Here is an 18,819-nt window from a genome sequence, read left to right as displayed (position 1 = left end):
AAGCCGGTCAGAAAGTCGCTGAACTGGGAGGAGAATATCAACATTACCCATGATAGTCCTGAAAATGACAACGGTGACCTTTTACAGTTGCAAAGAGAGGGATTGGAGGAGGACAATATGTAGTGTCAAAAGAGCCTAAAGAGTTGAGCTAATGCACTGCCGGAGACAATTGGAAACATAAAGGAATAGGAACACAGAGATCCACTCAACTTCTGCCAACCAGTCAAAATCCTACCCTGTCCTACACTAGGGATGATCTCAGGTTCTAGCTACAAGAAGAAGAGGGAGGATGTATGATGAAGAATAGGGAGTTGGGTGGAGTTTAGGAGAAAATAGATGGCATCTGAGGATAAAGCTACGGTAAATGTACTGGTAGCTAAATAACCAGGCAGTCTCCTTAGCGTGGGTCGTACATGTTGGCCAGTTTCTTAAAGCGTGGTCCCCAGTCGTTGAGGTAGTCATAGTCCTGGTCACCGTCTGAGCTGGCTGAGGCGATGGAGCTCAGGCTGCCTGCCAGGGAGCCATCACCCTCGTAGTCATAGATCAGAGCTGTGTCGTAGGGAGGGATGTTGGGGTCATGGTCTGCTGCCTCCAGGCCCTGTGGAGACACAAATAGGCAAGAAATACATTTGTTTCTCTCTGGGGATTTGGACCGTTCTTATTTCAACGGACTAAAACAATAGGCCAGGGTCATGATGGAATCCTTTCTCACATCATTGATGAAGTCCTCAATGTCAGTGGGGTCCGCTGGGGGTTTCCGTGGATACGAGGGGGAGGGCAGGTTGTCTGGGTAGTCTTTCCTGAGTGGCTGCTTTCCCCTGGGGATGCCAGAGACGGGAGGGTAGTAGGATATTGGGAGTGGTCCCACTTCCGTTGGGTTCCTCAGTAGGTCAATGTTGAAGGCATTCTAGTGAGAGTAAAGGATGAGGAATATGAAGTGTCTATAGGACAAGAGAGGCGATGTTGTCACCAGATAACTTGGTTCTGCCAGCTGTAACGTGTTATAATGTCTGACCTCATCCTCCTCTCCACCACCCTGCTCGTCATAGATCAGGACATTGTCACGGATGTCTTCGTCTGAATCCCCCACCAACAGCCCTTCTCCTTTCTTCATATGATGCCGTCTGCAGTTACCCACGGCTACAGCCAGGAGTAGCAACACTGAGAACAGAGACCCATCTCACTGCACAGAAACATTTGGGAAAATGTGTGTGTTCGTGTAGCGATGTGCTTTGTTCAGGTGTGAGGGTTTAGATGAGGTATAGCTTACACAGCAGGAGTGCGATGCTGGCCATGATGACCAGTAAGGCGATGAAGCTGACACCAACTCGTGTTCCGAATATGGCAGCAGCTTCGGTCTTACATTCACCGTCTTTCCCACACGGACACACAGTCACATTGACCTGAGCATATGCACTGAGACTTGGGGTGCCAGAGTCAGTCACCAACACAGTGACAGCATATTCCGCTGTCTCCAGCTCTACCAGGGGTCGCAGCACTGCATGAGTCTCTGGAGAGAGAGAGAGTGACACAAACACAGAGGGAGTTGGAATGAGAAGACATAACGTGTCTTGGACAATAGGACTATCTAATTCTGTCCTTACCATTGACCTGTATGATGGTCCAGTTGGCAGACACATTAATGTCTTGCAGGTGGAAGGTGAAGGGTTCTGCATGAGGGGGCAGGTCCTCATCCACAGCAGTCAGGAACAGACCAGATGTCTTCCGCCCTGACTCGCTGCACACCGTCCCCATCAGGGGGAACAGCTGAGGGAGGAAATCATTGGTCTCCCACAACGTGATCACCAGAGACGCTGTGGTCGAGATTCCACCAGCGTCTAGGAGGAAATGGCATCATTATTTACTGTCACTTCCTGCTTGACCTGGCGCCTCAAGTTACGTGAGGTGAAGCAGTGGCTAACTCGGTATACTCACCTGTGTCTGTGACTCTGATGACTGCATTGTAAATGTTGTTCTTGACGTGAGGGGAGAGGACATTGAACGGTTTCCTGGCTGCGATTTCTCCAGTCTCGTGATTGATTATAAGCCATCCCTCAGGATCTCTGAGTATGTCATACCTGATTGAAATGACAGCAATGTTTTAATTTCCTTATAGACACAGATAGTATATAAACGTATATTCTTATATATTCAGTGTAAACACACATGAAAGAGATCTCCAGTGCACCAATCTTACTTGAGTTTTGCATTATCGGGATCGTAGGCGATGTTACTGGCCAGCACGGTGCCAGGGTCCACAGACTCAGGAACCAAGATCTCTATGGGGTCTTTAATAAAGCGTGGGGCCTCGTTCTCATTCACCACGGTCACCACCACTGTGGCACTGCTTACAGGGTTCTTGGGGGCCTTGATGCTGAGAGGGTTCACATTCTCCACTGTCAGAGTCAGAGTATACACCTCTTGGGACTCGTAGTCCAGAGCCTGCAATAACAAACAAAAAAGGCAGAGGTTTTGAAAGACAACTTGGATAGTTAGTCACCACTAGATGGGGTAACAGTGTCATGTATCAAGGCCTGGCTCTGACTGTGTGTGAACACATGCTCTATACTCTATATAGGCTTTATATAAACTGGATTAACTGATTGTCATGTTTGTCATTCTAACATGGAGCCAGAATGTCCCCCACACATTCCCTCCCGTCCTCCTGCCGGATGGAGAATAACTTACCTTCACCACTGACAGAATACCCTCGTTGGTCACAGGGTCTGTGCGAATGGCAAAGTTCCTAGAGGGGTTGCCCTTGGCGATGGTGTATTTTGTCTCCCAGTTTCCTGTCCCTGGCTCATCATTGTCTGTGGCGTTGACCCAGCCAATCACAAAGTCTATTTTGTTCTCCACAGCTGACATAGTGTACTGTATTCAGGAAACAGAAACACAACGCAGTTGTGTTGTGTTTAGTTTATATAAACACGTGAATGTGCATGTCTATATTTTGAAGCTGGCCTGAATGATGTGTCCATATCGTTTATATCATCTGATAAAAGGCAATTGATGGAAGGGAGCTAACAGTTTCCTGAGAGATTAAACAGTAAAACTCACCTGGTCTGGGGAGAATCGTGGGGGGTTGTTGTTGATGTCAGTCACATGTATGACTGCATTCGCAAGACTGGTTAACCCCATGCCTGACATGTCAGCAACCTGCAGTTTCAAGCGAAAGCCTTTAACCACCTGTAAGGACACAGACGTTCACAGTCATTTATGGCACATACAGCATATTATTTTACATTAATTAGTTTTTCCTTTCAAACAACTTTCAAAATATTGTGCTTCTGTTGAACCAGAAAGGGCATGATCTAAATAATGGGTCAATGAAAAGACAAAGGAAGAGCCCCTACCTCCCAGTCTAGACCCACGTCTCGTGTGTAAATGGCCCCTGTCTCGTTGTTGATGCCAAACATGGTCTTGTTGATGCGGAGAAGCGGGATGCTCTCCTGGCCAATGATGGAATAGCTCAGGATAGCGTTGTCTGTGGTTGGGTCGTCAGCATCAGTCGCAGTCACAGACATCACAGATGTGCCTGTTAAAACAACAGCAATCACTCTCTCGGTTCACTACCCAATCAGTAGGCATTTTGTGTACATCCACAGCGTGTGTAGGTGATGCATCTGTTTACCTGGTACGGAGAATTCATAAACGGATCCAGCAAACTCTTTCTGGGAGAAGTTGGGCCGGTTATCATTTTGATCCAGCACTACGATCTCAATGGTGGAGGGATTCTCCAGTCTCTCTCCACTGGGCGACAGGGCAAAGGCTTTCAGCTGCCGAGAACAGAAACGGGACATTACTCTTATGTTTCTCAACATCCTCTTTTCATTCATAGTGTTTGCTGTTCTTACACAATTCTCAGCTTATTGACTGTGATTGATTTGGGTCTATATTCAGCTGCTCATGTAGACCTGCAAAGAAAACAACCCACTATGGTAACATACTTCCCTTCTCACTCAACCAAGACAGTCAATTTAACAAAATCGCATTGGTAGACGTTCAGTTGAAAAACATTGGATGACATGCTAACATTGAATAACATGCTAACATTGAATAACATGCTATTATGTCATGTGACATTCCTTGTTACCCAAACAAAAGAAGGGTTCTGGCTGACCTGCAGTGACATAGTATAATTTATGTGTCAAAGGCAATAGTGCTAATGTCTCTCCTGTGAGTTGTACCGTGAAGCTTCTGTATTTCTCTCTGTCCAGAGGAATCATGCTCCTGATCCAGCCTGTTTTATCGTCTATCTCAAACAGGTTCTTAGGGTCCTGGTCAACCCCTGGTCCTTCCAGCTTGTAGATCACTTCTCCAGTAAAAATCTTGTCTGATTTGATCTGGAGAAACAAACAACACAGGAGGATGGCTGGGTGAGAATCTCATTGAAAGAGTGAGAGGAGAGTGAACTGAACAGAACATCACATAGAGTACCAGGTGTGAATGTGGTCACTGATGGGAACAGAGAGGGAGAGCAACAGCACATAACTGGTTAGTGGTTCTGGAGGTCAGAGAGGCCAGCGTGGCTCTTTCATGCTCAGTTTAAATGGCTGTCTGTCTGGACAATAGCCATGTTCACTTTAGTCTGAGAGCAGTAGGTTGTCTTGATCACACGTGACTGATCTTACATACCATGTTTGGTAAGATCAATTTCACTGGACCAAAAAGTGTCAGTGTTATCCTAACATTTACGTTGTAGTCACTTAGCCAACACTCTCATCAGTTAATGTGTACAATATAGAGGCCCTAACATCAGTATGGATGAGATGACGTGATTCAGTACCTGGACCAGGTTTTCAGGGACTTGCTTGCTGTTCTCCAGCACCCTGATTGGAGGGATAATCCAGTCCCTCTTCACCCTGCTCAGATCCCCACTGCTCCTCTGTCTCCATGGATACAGGGCCGCTGGATTCAGGTCCTCCCTGCCCGCTTGGCCACTGCTCCCGACCTGGGGGCAACAGAATGGGATTCATTTAAGAGACCATTTAGATGGTCTGAGTGAGGGCCATACATTTCTAGATGAATGAAGTTGTTTAAATCATGATTCACATTCTTCATGTCAAGGAACCCAAATACATTTGTATATTTTTGGTAGTCGTGTTGTGGCTACTAATATCAGTTGGTGAGGGATGCAGCAGCTGGCCTCTCTCTGCGGCCTGGTGGTGGTTGAATGGTGACCCCCCCCCGCCCCGTCCCTAAAGTGGGTGAGGGGGTGGAGAGGCATGGGTTCAGATTTCACACACTACATCTCCAGCGCTTAATTTGTAAATTGGGAGGTGCTGGAAACAAAAAGTGAGCCCGAGAGGGGGGTGCTCTGAAGTACCAGAACGTATGAAAAGAAATCACAATTGTAATAAAGAAATGGTGCTTGCATAAGTTGCACACATAGGGACAATTATTTTGTAGCCTAGCGCCCAGGGAAAAATTTAGATGACTGGAGGCTTTACCTCACAAATGATCTAAATGACAGGCTACTTTTACAATGACAGACAGAATCTGAGGTCAATAAAAAAATGACACTGTCTTGAATCCCTCAATAGCCAAGGTGTGTGGAGACATACACTGAGTATACCAAACATTAGGAACACATCCCACAGGGATGCTGGCCCATGTTGACTGCAATGCTTTCCACAGTTGTGTCAAGTTGTCTGGATGTCCTTTGGGTGGTGGACCATTTTTGATACACACGGGAAACTGTTGAGCGTGAAAAACCCAGCAGTGTTGCAGTTCAAACTGGTTTCTCCTGGCACCTACTATCCAGCCTGGTCTCGTAGACTAAGTAAATGTAAATCCTGGACACTCAAATTAGTATGATATGTTTGGCAAAAACAAACGTAGGGTGGTTGGATGGGTGGAACAAGCTTAGCATTTTAGCTAATTAGCAACTTTTCAACTACTTTTTATCTACTTTACAACTACTTCGCATGTTAGCTAACCCTTCCCCTAACCTTAACACTTTTAGTTATCCCTAACCCTAACATTAACCGAACTCCTAAACCTAACCCTAACATTAACCCCTAACCCTAACCCCTAGCCAATCTATTGTTAGTTAGCAAGCTAACATTGGCCACATAGCCAGAATTTGTATATCATTATATCATATGTTTTGCAAATTCGTAGCATATACAGTTGAAGTTGGAAGTTTACATACACTCAGTTTTTCACAATTCCTGACATTTAGTCCTAGTAAAAAATTCCCTGTCTTAGGTCAGTTAGGATCACCAGTTTATTTTAAGAACGTGAAATGTCAGGATAATAGTTGAGAGAGTGATTTATTGCAGCTTTTATTTCTTTCATCACATTCCCAGTGGGTCAGATGTTTACATACACTCAAGTAGTATTTGGTAGCATTGCCTTTAAATTGTTTAACTTGGGTCAAATGTTTCGGGTAGCCTTCCATTTTGGCCCATTCCTCCTGACAGAGCTGGTGTAACTGAGTCGGGTTTGTAGGCCTCCTTGCTTGCACACGCTTTTTCAGTTCTGCCCATACATTTTCTTTTTGATTGAGGTCAGGGCTTGGTGATGGCCACTCCAATACCTTGACTTTGTTGTCCTTAAGCCATTTTGCCCCAACTTTGGAAGAATGCTTGGGGTTGTTGTCCATTTGGAAGACCCATTTGCGACCAAGCTTTAACTTCCTGATTGATGTCTTGATATGTTGCTTCAATACATCCACATAATTGTCCTACCTCATGATGCCATCTATTTTGTGAAGTGCATGAGTCCCTCCTGCAGCAAAACACCCCCACAACATGATGCTGCCACCCCCGTGCTTCACGGTTGGGATGGTGTTCTTCGGCTTGCAAGCCTCTCCCTTTTTCCTCCAAAAATAACGATGGTCATTATTGCCAAACAGTTCTATTTTTGTTTAATCAGACCAGAGGACATTTCTCCATGATGTCAAGCAAAGAGGCACTGAGTTTGAAGGTAGGCCTTGAAATACGTCCACAGGTACACCTCCAATTGACTCAAATGATGTCAATTAGCCTATCAGAAGCTTCTAAAGCCATGACATCATTTTCTGGAATTTTCCAAGCTGTTTAAAGGCACAGACAACTTAGTGTATGTAAACTTCTGACACACTGGAATTGTGATACAGTGAATTATAAGTGAAATAATCTGTCTATAAACAATTGTTGGAAAAATTACTTGTGTCATGCACAAAGTAGATGTCCTAACTGACTTGCCAAAACTATAGTTTGTTAACACGAAATGTGTGGAGTGGTTGAAAAACAAGATTTAATGACTCCAACCTAAGTGTATGTAAACTTCCAACTTCAACTGTAGTATGTTTTGCAAATTCATAACATATTGTACGTTTTTAAAATTCGTAACATATAATGTGAATTATATTTCATAACATGTCTACGAAAATAGGTGATGGACATCCACAAGTGAATACATACCATACGAAACGTAATATACCATACTAAATGGAGTATCTCAGATTCACGTACAGAATAATACGAAATGGTCTTAGACCAGGTTGTACTACCATGCCCCATTCAAAAGCACTTAAATCTGTTATCTTCCCCATTCAGCCATTGAATGGCACACACACAAGCCATGTCTCAAGGCTTTAAAATCCTTATTTATCCTCTCTCCTCCCCTTCACCCACACTGATTGGAGTGGATTTATTAAGTGATATCAATAAGGGATCCATTCACCTGGATTCACCTGGTCAGTCTATCTCATGGAAAGAGCAGGTTTTCTTAATGTTTTGTATACTCAGTGCATATTGTACGCTGAACAAAAATATAAACGCAACATGCAGCAATTTCAAAGATGTTACTGAGTTACATTTCATATGAGGAAATCAGTCAATTGAAACACATTCATTAGGTCCTAATCTGTGGATTTCACGTCTGAGAATACAGATACAGTATGCATACAGTGCCGTGAAAAAGTATTAGCCCCCTTTCTGATTTTCTGTACTTTTGTATATTTTTGATACTGTATGTTATCAGATCTTCAACCAAAACCTAATATTAGATAAAAGGATCCTGAGTTTATAAATAACCCCAAAAATATGATACTTATTTTATTTATTTAATTATCAGCTATGCAACACTCAATTCCCTGTGTGAAAAAGTAATTGCCCCCTTACACTAAATAACTGGTTGTGCCACCTTTTAGCTGCAATCCCTGCAGCCAAACGCTTCCTGTAGTTGTTGATCAGTCTCTCACGTCGCTGTGGTGGACATTTTGTCCACTCTTCCATACAGAACTGCATTAACTTAGCGACAGGGTTTTCAAGCATATACTGCTTGTTTCAAGTCCTGCCACAACATCTCAATTGGGATTAGGTCTGGACTTTGACTAGGTCATTCCTAAACCGGAAATGTAAGCAATTTTCATGTAGAATTTATTGTATTTTGGATCATTGTCTTCCTGTATGACCCAGCTGCGCTTCAGCTTCAGCTCACAGATGGATGGCCTAACATTCTCCGATAGAATTATCTGATACAGAGCAGAATTCATGGTTCATGGTTATTCATGGTTCCTTCTATTAAGACAAGTCGTCCAGGTCCTGAGGCAGCAAAGCATCCCCAAACCATCACACTACCATCACCATGCTGACTATTGGTATGAGGTTCTTACTGTGGAATGCAGTGTTTGGTTTTCACCAGACATAATGGGACCCATCTCATCCAAAAAGTTGACTCAAGTTTGCCAAAAAGCACCTGGAAGCACCTGGATGATCATCAAGACTCTTGGAAGAATGTTCTATGGTCCAATGAGTCAAAAGTATAACATTTTGGACGACATGGGTCCCATCATGCCTGCCAAAAAAACAATTACTCTCGTGCTCATTCTCATTCTCTATCACGCACGCTCTGCCTTTATCTCAAGCACACACTCAGACACACTCAGAAACACTCACACCAGCTGTCACCTATGGATTTAGTTCCTGTGATTTCCCACCCTCTCTCTTTCTCACACTTACACACTCCCCTTTATGTTCAACTTTGCACCTGACTAGGGGTTGGGGGTCACCTTACGAATCCGCTCTGATGACAAAATTCCTCACACACACATTCAAACACACATTCCATAAGAAAGACACACCACCTGTCATCACTCTTCAGAAGAATAATCTCAGCATTTAGTGGTAACAACATGATCACGGTCATTGGCAGATAAGTATTGTCTATATAAAAATAACACTTTTTGTTCTCATTCAGCTTTTCATCGTCAATCATAAAGTCTGTAGTAACAACTTGTAATTTCAGAGTAATAACATGTTAACACAACTAAACAGAATATGGAACATTGACCATAGCCCATTCCTCACGTGACTCTTTCCATACATAAAGACACTGATATGTGGAATACATTATTAGATTGAATCACTATTGTATATTGGGACATGGTGACCCTTCCCTGTCCCTTAGGCCTGGAGATATGGCACACTGGCACTTTGTTATGCTGAATATCAACTATGTGCAAGATGAGTTAGGAGCAGACTAATCTTAGAGTGCTCTATATTCCTGACCCCGACCCTAAGCCACTGGTGTAGCGCTGCCTACACTCATACAGAGATGTTTACACTCACATACCAGTCTAGACAACAAATCCTTCTCACCTTCCACTACCGCTCTGATCACAGATCAAAGATCAAGCTACGGCCAGTCAGAGGCCAAAGGCCCTGTTCAATCAAAATATGTAACTGGATGATGCGGTTAAGACTAAAACGACATTCCTGTTGAATTCCTGATTCAACCGCTCTACTCGGCAACTTGTGAATTCAAACAGGTTTTTTGGTGTTGTGGGGTTACTGGTTTTGATTGAATACAACTACAGCTCAGGAAGAATAACTCAAGTAAAATAATAGCATATACTATCAGAATAAGAGAAATAGATGTTAAGGTCTAGCCTTGTGAACTAAAACTGAACACTGTGCTCCTGTTTAATTTTGTGAGATCAGGTTGTTGAATGGGGCTAGAGGTCTAATTTGGAAAGAGCCTGCTACATTCTGAAGAGAATCAGTAAACAGACACTGTTAAAATCATTGTGTTGATCTCCTGTGGTCTCAACTCCATCTGGGTGGCAAACAAAACCAGGAGGGCTCTGTAATGTCTTCATCTCTTTTCCAGTTCAGCAGTGACTGGCCTACACCGAGGAGTCATCTTACCAATTAGCACAAGTCACCTCTGACAGCTAGGGTGAAGGACAGCAGGCCTCCTCTTTCTTCTCACCAACATTAACTGTTTTAGGGACTTTTTCCCAGATACTTTTACACCTTGGCCTCTCACCCCGTGGCCAGCAGTTGCCTGGTGTCTCTTGGGGGTCAACACCCCCGTTAACACAGAGGGGTGTACTGCGCTCTGAAGTAGGTAGGTAGGACTGCGCTCTGAAGTAGGTAGGTAGGACTGCGCTCTGAAGTAGGTAGGTAGGACTGCGCTCTGAAGTAGGTAGGTAGGACTGCGCTCTGAAGTAGGTAGGTAGAACTGCGCTCTGAAGTAGGTAGGTAGGACTGCGCTCTGAAGTAGGTAGGTAGGACTGCGCTCTGAAGTAGGTAGGTAGGACTGCGCTCTGAAGTAGGTAGGTAGGACTGCGAAGTAGGTAGGACTCTGAAGTAGGTAGGTAGGACTGCGCTCTGAAGTAAGTAGGTAGGACTGCGCTCTGAAGTAGGTAGGTAGGACTGCGCTCTGAAGTAGGTTGGTAGGACTGCGCTCTGAAGTAGGTAGGTAGGACTGCGCTCTGAAGTAGGTAGGTAGGACTGCGCTCTGAAGGAGGTAGGTAGGGTAAGGAATAGTCTGTCTTGCGGTACCAAACCAGATCATACTTTATACACAACCTTTCAATTGTTTATTTGTGTTGATTTGCAGACTGGTTAATGACGAGGCCAAGAGGAGGGAATAAGCTGGCAAACGTATTGGGAAAGTTAAAGTATCAGAACATATGTGTTATTGCGGTCAGCGTTGCTGATATCAAGGTCAACACCAAGCTTGATATACAACTATGCAGAGCATCTCAATAAATTGTATTTCAAAATCACTGTGTATTTCACAATCAAAACATCCATGATCTTATTTGCGGTGTGTTTACTGTCAAAAGGTTTGCGGCAACGTTTCCAGGTATTAAGCGGTTGCTGTGAGGAAAATACTGCTCAGACTGACGAAAATACTGCTCAGACTGACGAAAATACTGCTCAGACTGACCCCACACTGAGGAGCTGAAGCGAGACTGTCATGGGTAGTGCCAGCAGCAAGGACCCTTGGCAACTCTCTCGGTTGTCTCTAAAAATAGCTTTGAAAGTGGGCCAATCTCTCAGACTCATTTAGATCCTGCATTTTGTGAATGAAACTTAGCTGCTAAGAGACCAACATCTGTCCCATGGAGTAGACAATTATTTACTGAAGCTTGGTAGATAGAACATTATGCCTACTATCGTATCCAAGGATGAAATTATTCAAATTCATGCTGTTGAGTCAAGGATGCTCAGTCGGGGGAGGGATTTCAAATGATAAACAACAACAAAAAACAATTGCCTTGAAAATGAGAGAGAGAGAAAAAAGTTACACACACACCCATGGGTATGACATGGTGGGGGAGCATGACTGATACCCTTCCCTTATATCTTCAGAGCTGTTACAAGCTTGCACCAACTGTATGAGGTATGTCATGAGAGTAGTAACTCTGTTTGAAATATGTATTTGTGGTTTACAGTAGTAGCTGCTGTGTGATAAAACAACCATTTACCGCAGCTGGTCATAGGGTCGTAGTCAGTGCAAGAGACACAGATATCTACCATCACTCATACATATCTAGACAGAAACATAAGGCTTTTAGAATTACAGTATGCTCTTGCTAGAGTTCCAATTCTATGTCTGCTTTGTCACAGATTCAAACAGTAAGTCATAACTTTAGAGACTTTCCTCTCTAAAATAGAATATAAAATAGACCCCTGAGTCAGCCATGTGCTAGCTGAGTGGAGGTACAGTCTGTGTATGTGAACTGGCCAGAGTGCCACAGCATGAGCAGGAGGGGAAGAGGGAGAGAATGCAGGCCGCATGCCTGACAATCCCTCTGGTCATGGGGTGGAGGGTCAGACAGGTGCCCCTGTTCCCCTCAAGTTCCCCCTCCGTCACTGTTCCAAAGGCTCATTCATTGTCTTGTAATGAGCAGCTATCTACCTCGCTTCCCAACCCCTCAGCTATGGCTTCTTGGGCCTCCTATTTTTGGGGGTACGAGCCAGGGTTTCACAAAAGCAGATGTCTGAGCTTCATGAATGCTGACCTAGTGGGGACGGCGAGAGTTACTTAGGACTCCACTCCCAGAGTGTGGGAGTGAAAATAGAATTTTATGAAAACCCGAGGGAGGTTGTACCAGGACCAAAACCACTTCCTCAGCTCATGATGTCACCTTTATTTCTTTCTCCCAGCTCTGGCTCAGGAGTCTTCCCACCACCACCTTTACCACCACCACCTTTACCACCACCACCCTCACCACCACTCCTACCACCACCACAACCATCCCTACCACCACCATCACCCTTACCACCATCCACCCCTACCACCACCCCTACTACCACCACCACCTCCACCACTACCCCTTCTTCGCTCCAGGGTCAGTCCTCTTTCAGCGGGTCATGATAGAAGTCCAAGGAGAGACCATTACTGTGCCCATTAACACTGCTGTTTTTGTTCCATCGGCCTTGTCTGCCACTGCTATTCCCTTATCTCATTCGAAAGAAAATACATTACCTTTTGTGTCAGAGAGAAAACATCCTTTGATGCAAGGCATCAGGTGCTCTGAATGAGATGGGATAACAAGTGTCCCATTTCAAAAATGTATTTTCCTGTTCCTTTCCATGTAATGTTTGTCACATCTGTTGTGAATGGAACATGAACAAAGACTAAATGGAACCTGTTTTCTAACAACATGAAGAGAGAGACCCTATCCTTTGAAGGGTCACTAATTGGTCAATGACTCAGCTGGTGAAAATGGAGGTAACACCAAAGCCTGTTACCACATTGTCTCTTTCCTAATTTGTCTTTCCTTCATCTTCGTGTCCTTTCTCCTCACCTCACATCGGAGGGGAAGATCCAAGGCCTCTCCACTCAGATCTTTGAGAAAGAGGTGAGGAGAGTGGATGCCAGCAATCAAGGAAATATGAATCGGGAAAGAGCCATTGGGAAAGATAATCTCTGGTAACAGTGCACTGGCATGGTGGTTTTAATGTTGATTCTGCCCCTGTAGTGGAGGCCCTTCCTGTTCCTGAAACCCAAGTCTGTGTAAAACAGAAAGCATCCACACAAACAGAACAGGCGTGTGATTCAGACGCTGAGCAGCTGTACTGAGTGATTTCTTCCAATGAGCATGAACTCAGCACCGGCTGCTGCTTTATGGACGGATTTGTCCCTGATTTCATGGTTTAGGGAGTGGCCGACTCCTCTTTCCGCTGCGGGGATTACTGAGCAGGACAAATGGCATCAAGTACGCATCTGGGAACAGCTGCTGGCCAACATGACCGTCTCTATGAACAGAGCCCATGCTCTGTAGGCAACACAACCCTCTTTCTTTCCCAGGGATATTCTCAAAAACAACACAGCCTTTCTCCCTTTGGGGTAGATGTAGTAATAATCTAGTAGAAATCTCGTAATCTAGTAGAAATAGTAGAAATCTCGCCAGCCACTTTCCACTCACTGGGTTGTAACACCACAAACTCACATAGGCTAAAATAGTTATCTGATGTGCTGTATGTAACCTGAGTAACTAGGATCCTCAGGTATGAAGGATCTTGTTCTGTGGTTTTAGGTCTCTCACATCGGTCCACTCACAGATAGATTACTGAAATAGATTACATAATTAATCCTCCCGATTCCTGTTTACAAGCAAAAATTAAAGCAGGAAGCACCAGTGACTCTGTCAATAAAAAAGTGGTCAGATGAAGCAGATGCTAAGCTACAGGACTGTTTTGCTAGCACAGACTGGAATATGTTCAGGGATTCTTCCGATGGCATTGAGGAGTACACCACATCAGTCATTGTCTTCATCAATAAGTGCATCGATGACATTGTCCCCACAGTGACCGTACGTACATACCCCAACCAGAAGCCATGGATTACTGGCTATATCCGCACTGAGCTAAAGAGCTGCAGCTTTCAAGGAGCGGGACTCTAACCCGGAAGCTTATAAGAAATCCCGCTATGCCCTCCGACGATCCATCAGCAAATAACACTGAAACATGCATGAGAGCACCAGCTGTTCTGGACGACTGTGTGATCACTCTTTCCGCAGCCAATGTGAGTAAAACCTTTAAACAGGTCAACATTTACAAGGCCGAAGGGCCAGACTGATTACCAGGACGTGTACTGCGAGCATGCGCTGACCAACTGGCAAGTGTCTTCACTGACATTTTCAACCTCTCCCTGTCCGAGTCTGTAATACCAACATGTTTTAAGCAGACCACCATAGTCCCTGTGCCCAAGAACACTAAAGTAACCTGCCTAAACAACTACCGACCCATAGCACTCACGTCTGTAGCCATGAAGTGCTTTAAAAGGCTGGTCATGGCGCACATCAACACCATTATTCCATAGACCCTAGACCCACTCCAATTTGCATACCGCCCTAACAGATCCACAGATGATGTAATCTCTATTGCACTCCACACTGCCCATTCCCACCTGTACAAAAGGAACACCTATGTCAGAATGCAATTCACTGACTACAGCTCAGCGTTCAACACCATAGTGACCTCAAAGCTCATCAACAAGCTGAGGACCCTGGGACTAAACACCTCCCTCTACAACTGGATCCTGGACTTCCTGACTGGCCGCCCCCAGGTGGTAAGGGTAGGTAACAACACATCTGCCACGCTGATCCTCAACACAGGGGCCCCTCAGGGGTGCGTGCTCAGTCCCCTCTTATACTCCCTGTTCACTCATGACTGCACGGCCAGGCACGACTCCAACACCATCATTAAGTTTGCCGATGACACAACAGTGGTAGGCCTGATCAACGATGAGACAGCTTATAAGGAGTAGGTCAGAGACCTGGTCGTGTGGTGCCAGGACACCAACCTCTTCCTCAACATGATCAAGACAAAGGAGATGATTGTGGACTACAGGAAAAGGAGGACCGAGCACACCCCCATTCTCATCGATGGGGCTGTAGTGGAGCAGGTTGAGATTCAAGTTCCTTGGTGTCCAACAAACTAACATGGTCAAAGCACACCAAGACAGTTGTGAAGAGGGCACGACAAAACCTATTCCCCCTCACGAGACTGAAAAGATTTGGCATGGGTCGTCAGATCTTCAAAAGGTTCTACAGCTGCACCATCGAGAGCATCCTGACTGGTTGCATCACTGCCTGGTATGGCAACTGCTCAGCCTCTGATGCAAGGCACTACAGAGGGTAGTGCGTACGGCCCAGTACATCACTGAGGCCAAGTTTCCTGCCATCCAGGACCTCTATACCAGGCGGTGTCAGAGGAAGGCCCTAAAAAGCCGTAGTCATAGACTGTTCTCTCTGCAACCACATGGCAAGCAGTACCGGTGTGCCAAGTCTAGGTCCAAGAGGCTTCTAAACAGCTTCTATCCCCAAGCCATAAGACTCCTGAACATCTAATCAAATGGCTACCCAGACTATTTTCATTGCCCACCCCTTCTTTTGCACTGCTGCTACTCTCTGTTATTATCTATGCATAGTCACTTTAATAACTCTACCTACATGTACATATTATCTCAATTACCTCAACTAACCGGTGCCCTCGCACACTGACTCTGTACCGTTACCCCCTGTATATAGTCTCATTATTGTTATTGTACTGCTGCTCTTTAATTACTTGTTCCTTTAATTTCTTATTCAAATTTTTTAAACTGCATTGTTGGTGAGGTGCTTGTAAGTGAGCATTTCACTATTGTATTTGACGCATGTGACTAATTAAATGTGATTTGAAGTGTATGGATAATCCACATCATATGAATGTATGGGCCTTCAAGTGTAGAGTGGGCATTGGGCTATAGTCTATTGTTGATGGTCCCGGTGTTCATGTTCTTTAGTATGTGTTTGTACTTAAAGTGTATTACTTTCAGATTACACATTTTGTGATGCAAGCTAAGCCCCATAGGTTGCGTCATCACATACCTGTTCCTCTAAATCACAGTAAGACACATGGCCGATGGCTGGCGGCAAACTGTGAACGACTGGCATTCCCCGCGGCTGTTTCAATGATCTATTCTGACCATCTTCTACAGCTGATGTCGTTTACCATGTGGTTCTCGAATTGGATACACTAATAAAGAAAATGTGACTCAGATAGTTGCCCTTACCCATTTCAGAACTATGTCATTATAAAAATATACTGTAGGCTACACACTTTGCCATCATCAATTCAAAGCCATTGCTTAAAAAAATGTTTGAAATCTTGCTATCCATAATTTTGGAAATGAATTAGCTGCAAACCTGCAACATTCATAATAATTTCAGGCCATTCAACAGAAGAGGTTACTGAGGGCCAATTGTCTACATCTCCAACCTGGGTTCCATTACATGTATAAACAGCCCTAGTGACTGAATGAGTTTTGAAGTTATGTTAGTAAAATGTCTGTTTACAATGTCATCCATTATGTGTCTTATAATGGTGTTGATGACAAGCCTGCTAACAGTGGAGCCCTGATTTCTGCCTGATGTATAAAACATCAGCATTCGTTGGTCATTTACAAGAGTATTCATCATCTGATCTACAACGATTCTGAAATGTTTAGATTAGCCAATAGCCACGTTCACCTCTTCACATGATGTTTATCACTTTTATTGATGAAAATCAGTTTGTTATGTTAAACATAGCATATTTCATCAATTCAAACATAAACCATAGATTGACTAAATAAATAGCTAAAAGTTTGTCCCACCACAGCTAACCCCTAACTCCTGCACTGTGGAAGTATAGAACAAACACAGCTAAAATGACTTAAATCACATTTAAACTGCTTTAAATAACACATATACATCAAAGTAAAGGTCTGACAAGCATACTATGAGAAAATATCAAATGTATCCGTTTGTAGCTCTGTTGGTAGAGCACGGCGCTTGTAACGCCACTGTAGTGGGTTCGATTCACAGGACCAGCAATATGTAAAATGTATGCACAGATGACTGTAAGTCTCTTTGGATAAAAGTGTCTTCTAAATGGCATATATATTATAGCCTGAAGTTGAAATGGTTCCAATTCTGTGTGATTTAAGGAAGTGTAGGGCATGAAGTCTATAGAGTGACACCACAGTACTCAAAGTAGTATGATATTTCCTACCTGACCAAGGCCAGCCACCAGCACACACAGCACTGCCAACCCCCTTGATGCCATCTCCTGTGCCAGCATGTGATCTTCTCAACGAACTCCTACACGTACTGTACCCAATGACCACGGTGGATCCTCTTTCTCAAACCAGTTTTAAGAGAAGCTCAGGGTTCCTGACTGTACTGGGCAATGGAACCAAATGTCTCAAATCCAAACCCCCTGTGTGTGTCTCTCCCTCTCTTTCTCTGGGCAGTGAGTGCAGAGGCGATTGAGTGACAGCACATGTGCACTGGGGTGCATGGGAGGGCTGAAGTCTGAAATTCTAACCCCTTAGCCCTCCGAGTCTCCAACTGGGACACACCCCAGCTATGGGCAGGGAAATAGGGAGGGGGGGGGGGTTCACTGGATGCAGAGAGAGAGATAGGTAGAGAGAAAAGGCGAGAGAGAGAAATATGGATATATAGAGAGGATTGAGATAGCAAGAAAGAGAGCGAGAGACAGAGAGAAAGAAAATGTAAAGAGAGGGACAGAGGGAAGAGTAAAGGAGAGATGGAGAGAAACATAAAGGTAGAAAGAGAGCGAGATAGTGAGTGAACGAGAGAGAAAGAGGAAAATAAAGGAGTGTGGAGAGGAGAGCAGAAGAGCAGCTGGTGGCTGTACTGTGTGGTGAAGAGAGCCCTGGGGAAGGTCAGTCCTCAGCAGCAGTGTTCAGTCGGTCACTGCTCTGCTCTGGCAGGCCTACTGTCCCTGACCCTGGACCACACAGCCCAGGAGGAGCCTCTACTGTATGTACACACTCGCACTCAACACTGCACTCACCCTCAACGTACTAATACAATATTCATTGTCGCAAACAGAACACATGTCCAAAACTACGTCATCTGACAATTCCCTAAATTCAGTTAGTGAAGGTCCTCTCTCTACAGTTCTGAACAGGTCATTTGCTTTTCACTAACTCTGGCACAGACACAAGCCTGTTGCCCAGTTGGAGGTATTTACATGTCCTAAGGGTGCATATGGAACCTTTACTGCCCATGCAGTTCTGTTATGTGTATGTTGGGTCCTCAGAAATACAGACCATTTTCCCAACACCCTTTCATCTTCAGCTGTTTGGAACACCATGTCAAAACTGCGGGTGAAGAAAATATTACTGCTCTCTGTGCATTATAGTATGGCACTTCTTTTAAGGCAGTGGGGAATCTTTCAATGTGCTGTATCTCTCAAAATGCATCCTTGAAGGGTGCCTGACTCGGCTGTTGTGAGGAGTCTTTAAAGAGCAGAGTGGAGGAGGTAGTGTTAAGTTTGTGGAGATGTGGAGCTAGGCCTCTCACCCAGTCCAGACTGTTGTTTTTCTCCTCAGAGAGTGCTGCTCACTTACTGATCTCTGTTTTTCACCCTCTGTGCTGACTGCTGATTGATATGAGGCGGCCAGAGGTGAGGAGAGGGGAGACTGAGGGGAGAACGGGGGAGCCGCGGAGGATCTGAAAACCAGACTGTTCTCTACGCTACTCTCAATGTTCATCACCCCTGTCTCTGAGTGTTCTCTAGGGTCAGACGTTAA

General features: G+C 44.6%; 1 protein-coding gene across 1 annotated transcript; it reads right to left on the bottom strand.

Annotated features, from left to right (window-relative positions):
* Positions 1 to 301: 301 nt before the first annotated feature.
* Positions 302 to 17,522, bottom strand: LOC135547688 (cadherin-15-like). The gene is made up of 14 exons (XM_064976921.1): positions 17,271 to 17,522; positions 4,790 to 4,954; positions 4,191 to 4,346; positions 3,635 to 3,779; positions 3,357 to 3,538; positions 3,061 to 3,189; positions 2,689 to 2,874; positions 2,198 to 2,442; positions 1,936 to 2,078; positions 1,605 to 1,838; positions 1,271 to 1,510; positions 1,016 to 1,161; positions 713 to 907; positions 302 to 598 (listed from the first exon to the last, which is right to left on the bottom strand). Exons 1-14 carry the CDS (start codon positions 17,337 to 17,339, stop codon positions 398 to 400), a joined length of 2,436 nt encoding a protein of 811 aa, XP_064832993.1. The 5' UTR covers positions 17,340 to 17,522; the 3' UTR covers positions 302 to 397.
* Between the last annotated feature and the right edge of the window lie 1,297 nt (positions 17,523 to 18,819).

This window comes from Oncorhynchus masou, chromosome 1 (assembly GCF_036934945.1).
Source record: "Oncorhynchus masou masou isolate Uvic2021 chromosome 1, UVic_Omas_1.1, whole genome shotgun sequence".
NCBI classification, from domain to species: domain Eukaryota; kingdom Metazoa; phylum Chordata; class Actinopteri; order Salmoniformes; family Salmonidae; genus Oncorhynchus; species Oncorhynchus masou.
Note: the sequence above shows the minus strand (reverse complement) of the source record. Positions and strands in the feature narration are given on the sequence as shown.